A 14779-nucleotide genomic window follows, 5' to 3' on the forward strand; every position below is an offset into this window, starting at 1 on the left:
AAGAGTATGCCATCTAGCATCCTCCAATTTATGCCACATATTTTCAGTGATTCTCATATGGGGCTATAAAAAAATGCTCTTCAGGTTGTATGTGACATTTTAAGTTTAGGTTTTTGCTGCTCTCAGCAAATTCAATGCAATGCGTTTAAATGACCTGAAAACAGTTCAGCTTTACTTTCAAATTAAGAGCAAATTAATTGGAAAATGAAGCAACTTTATGCTAAATTGTCTTAAAGTTTTTCACAGATGTCCCTTGTAATTAGTGATGCCATTTACCAACAGATGAGCCGGAAATAAAACATGTTACACGATCTATCTTTTGGAGTTGCTGAATGAAATACACCCGTAGATACAATGACAAGAAGGTACATGCATAAAAAATGTTGAACCATTTTCTAAATAATATTGAGTAATTTACGAGGATGTTCGAAACCACTTTTGTTTCAAATCAACTCTTAAGAAATGACCGATTTGACGCAATTTTCTATTCTTTTCATTTTTCATTTTGAGTTTGGGATTGTAAAAACTGCTCCCAGAGAACTGCCAATACTTGTATCAATTGCCATCGAGAGTATGATACCTTGAAATAAGGTTTTAATTCAATTAAAATCAGCCAGGTAGCGATACTCACTCATCACTAGTGACTTATATCAGATACAATGTGCACCTTGTTGCTTGCATATTTAACATTTTTAAGGTTTGAAAACCTACAAGTAAAATCAAACGCAACAACCACAATTTCAAACAGTATTTTCTGGGGCGAAAAAAGGAATAAAGAAAGTTAATTTTGGAGCGGAGAGAAATGTGTTCTCTGATTTATTGACCAGAAAAGCAAAGCGAAAAAACTAGTCCTATTCAACTATCATAAACTTTTAGTGGGATTTATTAGACTGTCTCCTATAAATGAAAATATTGAAAATTTGGAGCAGAGGGCACGTGTCCTTAAATAACATTCACGTTGGCTATAGATATATTTCAGAGACGTATCTCATGCCTTTCATCCCCAATACCCCGGTACTCCAATGTGCCAAGACCATGTCTGCGGTCCTTCTGATTCTAGCAGATGAAAACGGAGAAAACGATTTGGAATTGCACGCCAGAGTGGCTCCAAATTATCTTGACTATTTAGGCCCAGCTGGGGACAGGTCTGTGCCTTGTGGCCTCATGCGTTTTATCACTGATCATCCCTAAAAAAAAAAAGATCATTTGCTTTGATTTTAATCATTTGGCAGGAAAGAGCATCAGGGTTAGAGTTTAAAGAATATATATTCCATTTGGGGAAACTTATTGGAGCTGCTGTGGAATGATTTCGGATGAGGCAACGTATGAGCATGTGTGGAGTGAAAAGAACTAAAGCATGGCTTGTTGTGTTGCTCCCCGTGCAGCTGCGCTTACCCGTATGCTCCCGCTCGACCTCTTCGCTAAGTCACCTGGATGGAAATGCTGATAAAGATGCAGCCGGTCGACCGGGGTGACGGAAGAATAGCTCTTTGTCATTCCTTCACGCCTGCGTTAGCTTCCGTTGGTGAACCGAAACCGTTGCATGTGTGGATCCCAGCGGAGAAGTGAAGACGCTGAAAGAAAAACTTTCAAATGAACCAGTTATATTCTCCGGTGGGAAGCACAGATGTACCTCGAGATACCAAAGTCGGAGTTTACGTAAAAGTCAATCCACGAAATGACTTGCGAAGAGTTTTTTGACTCATAATACGAAAATTGAGAAACGAAAATTTGAAAAATGAACACGCCACCAACTAGATATATTTCTGTCATCTTGCAGGTTAAGTCCTGCCCTGATGCTAGTTGTTACGCTTCTTGTGATACAGAGAGCTAACGTGGACGCTTGGATAGTGAGGCAGTTTTTCGTCGAGTGGGGCAACCTGTGTCTCATCCGGCTGTGAAGAAATATTCTCAGCTAGAGAAGCAATTCCTTCTGAAATCTCTGCTGGTCCTGGATAATGTCATTGTTCACTCTCCTGGCGTCAATGATAATAAAAATGGACTTTGGATAGATGGAATATTCCTTCATGGAGGTTTTAATTCCTTCAACCCAAAACCTACCCCGCCTGAACTTTAAGAAGTTGCCATTTGTATTGTTTTCTGTAGTTTAGCTCGTACTGTGTTGGTTTCTGCCTTTTGCTCTCCTCTTCTTCTATTAATGCTTTCGGATGTTGACTTACTCAAAGGTAAGGTTCCACATTTTGATACTTTTTTATTGCTTGGCATAAATTAGATAATTTATGAAAATTTCACTATATGACGATCCCAGAACAAATTAAATTCCTATCTTGAGGTACCACTCTACTTAAGTTGTAGAAAGGCGGACTATTTTGATCATTTTACAGGTAAAGATTAGGGATGGTATGAGTCTTATTGATGATAATGAGAATAAAACGCCACTAGATTTCTTGTCCTGGTACATCATGATTTTTTTTTTTTTTTTCGGGGGGGGGTCTTGTTTGGCCACACATGCAAAGGAATACACCTGATAATGCCCCGCATGTCTGTAAAACACACCTCCAAACATTCTGAGATGGTCAGACAAAGCTTCAAAATAAACCTTACCATACCAAAATTGGTACGCCTTTATTTTGAAATTCTGCCTAGAAAAATGTCGCAATGATTTTTTTTCCACTGTACAAACTATTATGCGACTCCCGACACTAAACCAAAATCACGACATTATAAAATGATGTTCAACCACCAATTTATTTCATTCAATTTCTTGGCCAGGCCCAAAGCCACCAATCAGAATAGCAGGATACTTGCCGCCCCCCCCCTTCTTCAAAGTTCACTGTGGGCCAAGATCGCACCTGCCACGGTTAGCCACTTCACATAGCATTACAAATATAATATTCTCGACTCGGACGCATGGTGTATGTTACCTCAATAACATCTCAGCCAGCGATGGCATCCAATGTGTAAGCAATATGAAATGATATCTTGTCGGGGAACTTCTTTGAAATAAACACCCGATCGTGTTTGAAAGCACCCGTGATGATTTAATGAGTGATCGTAGAAATAGCATGACTGCAGATAACCGTACGGCAGTTTTAAGGAGGTGGATGACAGATGATAGTGCTGAGAGGGTAGAATTAAACTGAGCACTTCCATTTTCAGTATGTCAAATCAAAAGACATGTTTACAATGAACCAACTCATTGTGCAATTTAAAGGGATTGTCCATAAGCAATCCAAAGTTCATATTTTGTCTATAATTAACTTTTAGTACCAACCATTTTTAGACATTCCTTTAGCTTGGCACTCGGAAATGATTAAAAAAATATTTATTTTGAGAGATAACATATGAAAACATGCAGGATTTGACCCTTGAGGACTGGAGTTTGACACCTGCGGCCTGGATTCCTGGAATCTTATGAACGTAAAATTGTGTTGAGCACATGTGATGTCATTTTCAGTCAACAGCAAGTAGAAAATGCCAAAGTGCCTGGAGAGAAACCACGCAGGCTCAGGGAGAACATGCAAACTTAACACAGGAAGGCTGGAGCAAGGTAAATTTGAACTCGGGTCCCTGAACTGTGAGTCGGACTTGCTATCCACTGTTCCACCGAGCCATCTGATTCAGGAAAATCAATATTTTTTTTATTATCAGCCAGCCCTATCTAAAATATGACTGTTTTGGTTCCATCAGCAGAAAAATACAACAGGCCAATGTGTCAACCGTTTTCTTAGCTGTATTCCAATTGTTAGCAGCAAACAGAACTATTTTTTAGCTTTCATCTTTGTGTTCCGTGCAGACACTGTTTCAATGACAAACCCCAATTATTTTCAAAGGACAATTTGATGTGTTGAACTGATGATTCAACTCAAGTGTTTTATGTGGATCCAAGTGACTTGAAGAGCTGCTGCATTAGTAAGTTGGAGTAACACTAGCACTGACTCAAAATCATGTTTTCTTGCTTGCATTTATTATATGTATATATGAAATCGCTGTATGAACTGCACAGTGTACACTTTTCACCATATAAACTGAAAAATGAGTGCATTGAATTCTGTTGCTTTTTCACATATATGCAAAACATATATGTTTTGGCCCTGAAAAATTGACAAATTCGAGAGATCTTCTGTTATCCGTACACAACAACATAAACATACTACTCGTTAAAGTTATGGTAATTAGCAGACTTTTTGCTTCATCTTCAATTAAAAAAAAAAAAAAAAAAAGCCACTGGTTTTGCTCTGGCATGTTCCGGAACATCAAACAAAAAACATGTTTTAAAATTAAATAAAGGATTTGTGATAAACATTTATTTTTTTATTGCAGTGAAAAATGATAATTTGAAATAAATTAGACTCAGAGACAAATTATTACCTCGCAGCTAATGAGCATCACATTAGTCGTTGTTGATCCAGTATTTGTTTGCATATCTTTAGGCAACCCGTGCATTGTGAGGCATGTTAGCCCTTGTGTTTATGCGCTTTGAGGACTGGATTTCACACCTTCAGGCCTCTCGGTTCTTCCAACTCCGGTGGTCCCAACTTTAACTTGTCCACAAACAGAATCCCCGTTCCACCCAAAATTTGAACAATAATTTAAACTGAGCTCTCATGTACACTTTGCAGAAAATATGATGGCTAGCCAAAAAGATTTAGACAATCCCACTCGAACTAAACAAAGAACGGGTGCACAGTTTCCAAGATAAAAACCTAATGTAGGAATTCAAAGTGTACTTTTTTCAGACCTATAAGTACAGTACTTAAATTTACTCACTGCTATTCTACTTGATAATAGTTATTTGACGGGCTACTTGGTGTGTGCTAGGTGGCTCGTTTGTTAGCTAGCTCTACCTAACTGTTTAATTAGCGTGCTGAGTAGCTTTCAAAGTGTATATTTTGGCTAGTTAGTTAACTAGCACCAGCTAGCTAAGTGTTTTCAAAGCACTGGGGATGTAACTACTGTTAATAGCAAAATGTGGGGAATAAAAAAAAAAAAGACAATTATGTTCAGAATTTTGAGTATATTTATGTTCTAAGCACAGAATTACTGCATGTAAGTATGCTGTATAAATTAAACCGTGATTGCTTTTGACCAATCCAGGGTGTTCCCCGGGCAAACAGTGTAATAAATAAATAACCAAATAAAGAAATGGGGGAATAAACAATAGGTAATTTTAGTGTGCAGAAAAATCCCCGGTCGGATCTTATTCTTCTTGTCAAAACACAATATGTCATTAAAATGAGATTTCGATTTATATCATTATTCACCTCGTATAAAGTCAAGCCGATTCAATGGACAGAACATCTCATTCCCTGTGTGGGGGGAAAAAAAACAAACTTGTTCAATACACAATCGCACACACAAATACGTCCTAATCCTAGTTGAGCAGATGCTGTATTTGTTTGATTCATTGGCGACTGACTGGTTTGTTGATTTGGGTTTAGATTTTTTCAATCTTTGTCACGCAAGGGAGTTCTTTGCAAAACGTGAACAGATTCTTTTATTGATCTGCTTTATGTCTCAAGACAGTTTTAGTTTGACTTTCTTTTCATCAAGTTTATTGTATTGTGTGTGTCTGTGTGCATTTTCAGGCCCCTACTCTGAACAACAACGTTTAGTAAACCAGTGCTTTGGATTTTCAATCATTTGTTTCTATTTGCTTTTTTGCCAGGCTATAAAATTTGACTTCACGTAAAAAGGTCAGAGGAACACATTAGGGTGAAGACTGCTTTTGTAAATCTCCCCATTCCTTGCTGCTGCCGTTTTTGGTTATAGTATATCAAGGCAGGTTGGTTTTTTTTTTGTTTGTTTTTTTGTTTTTTTGCCACGCTCAAATCGGGGTAGAACCGATGGCGCCTTCGCCTCAGATTAACCATGACACACCAGGACCTACGCAGCCTTTCAGCGCTAGCACAACACAAAACACCTGCTAAAATTGTGTAAAACATCAGCACAGTGCGCCTCGGTTTCATGCACACGCTCACAAGAAAGCATAAACACATTAAGTTCTCCAATGTGCGCACACGTTCTGTCACAGAAATTACCCGCCGGAGAAGCCCAAACGATTCCAGACGTGATGAGAATTTTCTCAATGGGGGTAAAGAGATAATCGAAGATTCATAGAGTTCAAGAGACTTGTTTATCTTATGTGATTTTTGGATTAAAATATCAATCTGGCTTGACAAAACATGTTTATCATAATTATCATAAAACGATTTGGACACTTGCTGTCAAAATGGAAGACGACCTATAATTTTCTCATTATACGCAATCAGTACATGTGGCGAGTATTCCTCTGCAGCATTTTATTTGGGTTGAATATGCACCTTAAGGGTTCCTGGCTATACAGTAAAGAAAAATAAAAAATACCGCATTAAAGATGCAAATAATTAGGTAATCGACAACTAATCAATTTTCAATCTTTTTTTTTTGTTTAATTGTTCTGAATTTTAGGCCTTAAGGTGTTTTACTACCCAAAAAGAGACTTTTTGCAAACGTTTGCTTTGTCTTTTGAAGGCAATGATCAACATTTTTGCGCAATTTCTGATAAGGACTAAACCAGCAATTAAAGCATGGAAAAAAAAATCTGCAATGTCTATTTGAAAAATTATCATGTTTTTAATATACCAACAGAAATGGAACAATGTTTTTTTTAACTCATTCATAAACAACAGACAACATTAAACAAATCATTAGTTGCAGCCCTTTAATATCTAAAACAACCTCTCTATCAACAGGTTACATTTTTTGCAGATTTTCTCCTTACAGGTCTCTTGAAATGTGCACAATACTGAACATACTTTATAACAAGGGTGGGCAAAGGGCCACAAACACTTCTAAAATGTCACCAAAAATGCCGGCTCAGGAGCAGATGGATGGAATGTTTTAATTTATCTCATAAGCAGAGGTGGGCATTTGATCAGCACTGATGTTTTTTAGTAAATTCAACCTGAGCTATACTTTGTTTCACTTGTAGTGTATGTGACAGATGAAATTTGTCTTCTATAGTTGTAGGGCAGACAGTTATAAATGAGAACCGACAACTACCATTTCAGAGTTATGTAAAGCATGATAATGCCATCCAGTGGCCGTGATTGTTAATTACACTCTCGTCCCCTGTATCAAACATGATGGTGTGTCATAGCCTAGAGTTAAACCCCTTAGCTGTTCTTTTTTTTTGTGTTACGCTTATTTTGCTGTACTGTGTTTCAATTGCAGTGTGACTGTAGAACCACAGACATGTTGTTAACTTTAAGTGTAAATAATAAAACAGGAAAAATAATTAGTATGAGTGCTGACAGAGGTACAACTGCGCCTGACGAATGACGGACCAGGAAAAAAAAAGTCAAATGTCCCCCTCTAGTGGTGGCGGAAGGTTGGGCAATTCATTCATGAACCATTCACTAAAAAGAGCCATTCAAAAGACTAACTCTTCTACTTTTTTTACAGTTTATGTTTTAGTCATAAAATGAACACAGGGATTAGTGATTCACAATTCATGTCATGCTTTAAGTGTTTAAAGCATGACATGAATTATTTATTGCCTAGTTCCAAAATATTGTAAGTAATAGTTTGGGAATTCTTAATTCTCACATAAAAACATTGAATAATTTGTAGTTCTCTTTAGATCATGGGTAAATATAAACATGCAGGATACTTTTCACACATTGGCTAGCGCACGTGTGTACACTGCATTTGAAATATTTTGACATAAACCTAGCTTGTTGCCACAAGTCTACAAACTTGCAATCTCTCCGGCAGCTCCTCCTCTCCATCTATGTCCCTCTCTCCCCTCCCTCTCCACTAAGTCTCTCTTTTTTTTTTGCGCTTATTCCAGTGCTCAAAACTCATTTTAAATGCTAATATGCTAAGATGACGCGCTCTCCAGTAGTGCACGGGAGGGGACGGGGTGTAGAGCTTATTATAAAGGCCCGATTCCCATCGTTCACAGTAAAGAGCCCTTCAAAAGACTGTCACATCACAATTGCACACAATGGGAATCACAAGAATGGAAAATCAGGGCGGTGTTCGGTAACTCCTGCACTTTGTTACCTGGAAACACTTTGTTTGCGATTAATGTCACGGTAGCTTATGTAAGGCAAGCTCGGCTTGTGTTCGTGTGAGGCGCCGCAAAAAGTGGAGAGCTGTGCGTGTTGTGTTCATGAAAGATCTACTCCCAGTATTCAGGCGTTGATGGAGAAATCACTTCCAAACCTCCTTAGATCACTTGCATTTGTCAGCAACCAAATTCAAGATTCATGTTCGACTGATGGATTTCATTTTACTGTATGTGTGTAGTCCTGAGTCATGGGATGTAAAGACAAAGATCTTGACACTGATCTGTTTTAGTTTCCTCAGATATCAAACCTCAAGCACACACACAGAGTCTAAAAGATCCACATGAAGTTCTACTCAGCTGTAGCCCAATATTGGACAAAAGCCCAATAGACAATTGTAGCACTTACATGTGGACACAGCCCACATGTGTTTCCATGTGTGGATCATCATCATGCTCAAATGAGCAATCTCAACAGTTATGTACAGTAAATGAAGACTAAGCTCAAAATCCTTGATTAATCCAATTATAAATATTGCTTTTAAAACGATTGAAAACTCTTATTCAATGGTCTGACATGCTGCCTCAAAGTTAATCCCACTTTTCCAACAATTCATGCCTTCCAGAAGTTTTTTGTCCTCATTTAAAAAATTCACACATGTATTCTACTTTTTATACTTAAAAAGAACCTATGGTAGTCAACAGCTCAGCCCTATCAAGAAGTATTTCAAAATTTCTGTTTATTCAAAAGTCAAAATCGTTATTGTAATCTTTTTGTTTTGCTCCCTATAATTTCCACGTTTTGGCAATTCAAACAATTTGAACTGTAAACTGTTTGCCACCTTCCCAGTAAAATGTTTTCACGTTCAAAAATCTTAACTGTTTCACTCATTGTGACAATTAACTTTTCGTTTATCAAAAATTCAAAAGAAAAGCCAAAATTTTAAATGTTATTTCTCCCCTAATTTCTACTTTTTTTACTTGATTACAACAGTTTTGACTTTGAATCATTCATCTCATCCTCAACAGAATTGTTTTACCCAAATGTCTAAATTATACGCAAAAAACAAATCTGATTTTTCTCTCTATTACCTTGCAATTTTTTGACCAATTCTTAAAGTTTCAAATTTAATGTTTAGCTCATTATTATCATTACTATTTTTCAAGATTTTAAATATTTTTGTCTCTCCTATAATTTCTACATTTTTTATGATTCCTACTCAGCACAATTGTTTTGCCCAAATTTCTAAATTCAAAGCAAAAAAAAACAGATTTCTCTTGTTCTTACCTGTAATTTCACAATTTTTTGATTGATTCTTGTTTCAAATTTAAAGTTTGCTCATCATTACCACTATTTTTCTTTTGTTTTGCTTTTTCAACATTTTTAAAGAAAATCCAAACTTTAACATGTTCAAGTTTTTCCTCCAAATTTCTTCAATGTTTTACTTGATTCTTACATTTTAACCTTATACTGTTCATCTCATACCAAAATTAAAGGAAAAAAAAATCACTTATCTTTTCTTGACCTGTAATTTTGCAATGTTTCAACCAAGCCTCACATTCCAATTTAAACTATTTATCTCATCTTTACCTCTACTTTTAAAATTTCAAAATAAAAGCCACAATTTTAAATGGTAGGCTTTTTATCCTCTAATTTTTACTTCTTTTTTTTTGACAATACCAACATTTTCAACTTCAAACTGTTCATAATATTCCTATCATTAAAGAAAAAAACATTTTCATAATTCCATTTAATTTTTCCACATTGCTCGATATCATTTCCATATCATTCCAAATCATTCTATTATAATCCATGAGTCCAAAACATTCCACATGCGTCCATTATTTTTCATTCAGTTTTCAGAATTTGCACACAGTTTTTCCAGAAATTGCTTAATCTAGTTAAAAATCATTTATTGCTACTTGTTTTTTCGCCGCACTGAGTTAGTGGATAGAATCTGATGTCAACGTGTAGTGGTATAGGAATGATTCATGGCCATGTAGCAGCATGAAGTCCGGGAATCCATAAATCAACTTTTTCACTGACCACATCACATCCCCCTTCCCACACTACTCCCTTATTTTTTTTACAACCCGACCAGAACCCGCGTGGAGCTAAAGAGGCCACAAAAACGCTCGCAAACACATCTGAGGGACCATCGCATCGCGAACACAATAACAAATTTTGTTTTCCCATCTTGCGTATAACGTTTGAGGGTGCGTCAGTGGCGCTCATCCGTCTACGGACGAAAAGTAACGAGGGGTCCGCCTCGTGTGATCGCTGCGCACCGGACGACATACGACCGCCCGCAGAGAAACAACAAGCGAGGCTCACTTGTTCTCTACTGGAGCATTCTGTGCCGATTTGGGGAATTTATTGCTCCATCTGTGTGTTTTCACAGGGCCTCCCGGAAAGCGTGGAAGGATGGGAAGAAGAGGGGAACCGGGTAAGTGAAGCCGGCCACCTGTTTTCTTTCTTGTCTTACTTTTCCTCTTCCTTTGGACCAACTGACTCCATCTTGTTCTCAACTGGAAGTGTTGTGTCAACCGGCAGCTCAGGGGTTCAGGATGGAGTTGGCCCATGGTTTTGTGTTAACCTGGTCCATGTGGTTGAAGTAACATTGTCCAGATGTCAGCCTCTCTCACTGAGTACAAGCAGCTAGTGCTGTCGAGATTCAAAAATATAGAGATTAATCGACATCTTTAATTAACTGTAATAATCCAAGGGAGACCAAATTACCGCCTGAGGGCTATTTACGGCCTGTCATCCATTTTCCGCATTTATTGAAGGCTAGTTCAAGGCTAGTTGTGGAAAAAAAGGGAAGGGATGATGTGCGTATACAAAAAATAGGTCGCACAAGTACTTATACAGTACGCGATAGGAAAATGACACCTCGTGAAGCACTTTTGATCATTTATTTGCTCCTCTAAATGGCACTGCTTGTTTGAAGATGCATTGGAAATAAACTCTATTTGTCCGAGTACAAGTCAAGGTTTTTTTTTGCGCGTTTTCAACCCCCTTATTAGGGGGGGCGACTTATAACCGCATCTCAAAACTAGAAACATTTTCTCCACATCTGTGTTTATTTAATAGCATTAGTTGGAATGCGAAATAAGGCTATATCATGTCATGTACAAGGATTAAAATAATTACATATACTTCTAATTCAATATAGTTTGCGCCTGTTTTAGAGTGTTTGCACAAAACATTGCAAAAATTTCCTTTCATCAAGCGCCGCCGAATTGCCTCTGTTGTCAACATTGAGGCTGCAGGGCCCTGTTTTTTGGTGGACTTTATGAAAAGAAAAAGAAAAAGACAGTTTGACTTGTCTCCTTCGTTCCTTGGAGGTGTGCTTGAACAATCCATTCAAACAAATAAGCGAGAGCAGTGGCATGCATGGATTTCAGCAGGTTGGGATAGAAACATAGCGAGGGCTACCTTCCACGCTCTGATCTCACCACAGTCATTACTTGGGTAAAGAAAGCTTGGGAGAATATCCCAAGTAAGATGAGCAGCAAATCATTTGAATACTCGCAGGAGAGTAACGAGCATGTTTGAACAGACGATGAGGCGGAAGAAGACGTCCGGGAGTTGTATCCATACCTTGAAATGGGAGGGGCCATTTTGAGCGTCAGATAATGATGATGACTTTTAGGGCTTTTAGACAAATTATTATTCAGCTGTGTCAAAAATTAAAGCGTTGAAACTTTAAATCATTTTATTGTTGCAACATTAGTTTCATTTGTTGCATCTATGCGCAGGCGAACATTGCCTTGCAGTCTTGTTTCACTCTACCGCACCCCCCCATAACCGCAACAGTATGTTACTCGATATATATACAATATAGAAATGTCTCTAAAAGTACCGTAATTTCTTCATTTCAATAACACATATCATGCATTTTAATCGGACATTGGTATCACTAATGTCAGAGGTACACTTAGAACTCATGTTTTTATAAATTTCACCCAAATTGCAATAAAAAAAGGGGGAGTCAAATAATACGCGAGGTCAACTTGTACTCAGAGAAATACGGTAGAACATTTCCATTGCACTAGCCCTTATCTTTAAGCCAAGAGCACAATCTAGATGAGTACAAAAAATCACAAGTGGATAATGAGGCTTCAGTTTTCCATCGCCGGATACGCTCGAGCTCTATGCAAAGATAAGAAAACGTTATCAACAATTTCCATTCACAACATTGTGGTGAAATAAGGACAATTTGCTTTTATAAGCAAAAAGTTGTTTCTGTGTCAGGGTACGATTTACGTAATTGGTTTAAAAATGGCCAGCTGAGCTCGTGGTGGGCAAACCACTTTTGATATTTTTTTGACACTTGCTTTAAAGACACTTTCATTGCACTAATCTTTAACGTGGGCCACTTAAAGGCTCTCATATGATTGCGAGATATCCCCATAAATCTGACACCCCTGCATGGAACAAAAAAATAGGGTAAAAAGTAATAACTTGACATTTTTTTAAAGTACAAATGGCATGTTTTTTATAGCTTACATTTTTCAAAAATATTTTTTTCTAGGAAAAGAATAAAACCGGGTTAAATTTCTCTTACAAATTGGCATCTTTTTCTTTGTGCGTTCAATTGGTGTTAGGGTTATGGGGACACTTTACAAAACTGTAGATAAACCCTTTTTTCAAGATTTGCCAAAGCATTATTACAAAAAGCTTGTTTCGTTATACCTTTCACTGCTTTACTGAACTGTAAAACAGACTGAGATAATACAAATATATCTCCTAATACTGTGCATTTTGGTCATAGCTGTTCCACTTTTGGAATTTGGATGAAGTAAAGATGAGAAGCCAAAATTGCTGTATATCCATTCAAATTTTTAAAATGAAAAATAATTTGTGTAAGTCACTTTCTATTCAACAAGCATTACACTTGAGTGTGAGCTGATAAATGTGACTGATTCACTGATCCAGATCATGATTTCGTTTACTTGCATTTTTTATGTGTGCTCTTCACCCTTTTTCACTTTTACCTTTGCTTTATGTACCATTCTTGAGTTCCTGTTTTTGCCATTAGTGTCAAGTTTACGGTCAAGGTTGCTTTCACTGCTTTGCCTCATGAGTCTAAATGTTTGTTTAGCGTCTGGCCCAGGATGTCCTCGTCCCAGTGTCTAGACAAAAGTAGTCATAATTGTCCCTGCTTCATGAACCCCAACACTCGTCTTCGACCCCCTTTTTTAATTCATCGTGGCACAAAGTTGCTGTAGATTAGTTGTAAGATCATTGTAGTTGTAAGATTTTCTTTACAGTTCCTTTTTGGTGAATCATTCATGTGATATGTTCATAATTTTGACCTTGGCACAGAGAAGAAAGTGGAGATTTTTTTTATTATTTTAATTTTTTTTTAAATGAATCATCTTCATTCACCACAGCATGACGAAACTAAATATTGTTTCTCATTTTGGTGTAAATATTTTATTTGCATCCTTGTATATATTTCAGCTCTGCAGTAATACGAAACATTGTTTCTCAAAGTAAATGTCATTTTTCTCTCCACCTGGGACCCATCTAATTCACACGTGTCAAGGGTTGTGTCCATTTTGTCCCAACAGGACAGCAAAGTTCATTGCATCCCACTCAAATGTGAATTATCATGGGAAAGGCATGGATGTTCTCTACTGAGCACAAATAAGTCAAAAGATAAAGATAAAAAAATATATCCACTACAGTGGACAAAACTTAATAGGCTGGCTAGCCACAGATTTCTCCCGGGCTATATTTTGGGAATCACTGCCCTAGCATATAGTGCTTTGAGTGTTAGCAATAGTTGATGTTTTCACATTTTTTTCAATGTATGAAAGTGAGAAGCTTAAGCTGTGACAAAATATGACTTTGAAAATATGAGTTTGTTCCTAATGTAATGCTAAAATGGTACTTTAATAGATGCCTGCATAGCCAATATCGGTATTGTGACATTGGTTGCAATGTTCTTAGTATATAATGACATAAAAAAAAAACTTATTTGTATCATGATAGTTCAGAGAAGTCACTACTGTAGCATTTAGTGGTCTGATTAGACATTCGCATAAGCTTTTTTTTTTTATTGTCCTATGGCATCCTTTATGACGATTCAACATAACTATCATGTCAAAGTTTCATGATGTCTTTTTTTAACATCTGAACATAAATATTAATGAGGTAGCAGTGGCAATGGGTGTTTGTGTGCCAGTCTCCATAATGTATGTTGTTTTTTTTTTTTTTTTTTTTTAATAATACGGTACATCATCACAGCCCTATAGTTATAATTTATCAACAACAAAGACTGCAATGCTTTGTCTCCCAAATTCCTGATCAGACTTCACCACCCAATGCAAACCATTACAAATGATCCAGATGTCTGTTTATCATAACGGCTTCACCACAAACTCCTTTGGCAGCAGATCTTATGAATTTGGACTGTACCATGTTTAGGTGCCTGATTACAAGCAAACCGCAATTCATGTGCTGTGAGCAAGGATACACACACAATTTTCTAATATCAGTTTTTGTCTTCCTCTGTTGCAGGACCTCCTGTAAGTACCTTTTCAGCTCAACCAGAAAGGTAGTATGAAGGCATAAAAGTCACATTCAGCGGGTGTAAAATAAAATAAAAGAACAAAATGTCATGTCACAGAACCTTTTGCACATCTGCACTGACAGAATTTGCAATAAATAGACCACCGATGGAAGTGTGTGCCTGTGTGTTAGGGACACAACTAAGTTATTCATCTCTGAGGGGTCATAAATCTTTTTTTCCA

The 14779-nt window shown here is 37.2% G+C and overlaps 1 protein-coding gene across 1 annotated transcript in view; it reads left to right on the forward strand.

The window, feature by feature from the left end:
• col23a1b (collagen type XXIII alpha 1 chain b) overlaps positions 1–14779 on the forward strand; it is a 124181-nt gene that overhangs the window by 74008 nt on the left and 35394 nt on the right. The window contains 1 exon segment of the mRNA XM_088431046.1: positions 10417–10481. Within this exon segment, the coding sequence (XP_088287172.1) occupies positions 10417–10481 (65 nt within the window).

Source organism: Hippichthys cyanospilos, chromosome 13 (genome assembly GCF_059441005.1).
Source record: "Hippichthys cyanospilos isolate Australia breed blue-spotted pipefish chromosome 13, RoL_Hcya_1.0, whole genome shotgun sequence".
NCBI lineage: Eukaryota > Metazoa > Chordata > Actinopteri > Syngnathiformes > Syngnathidae > Hippichthys > Hippichthys cyanospilos.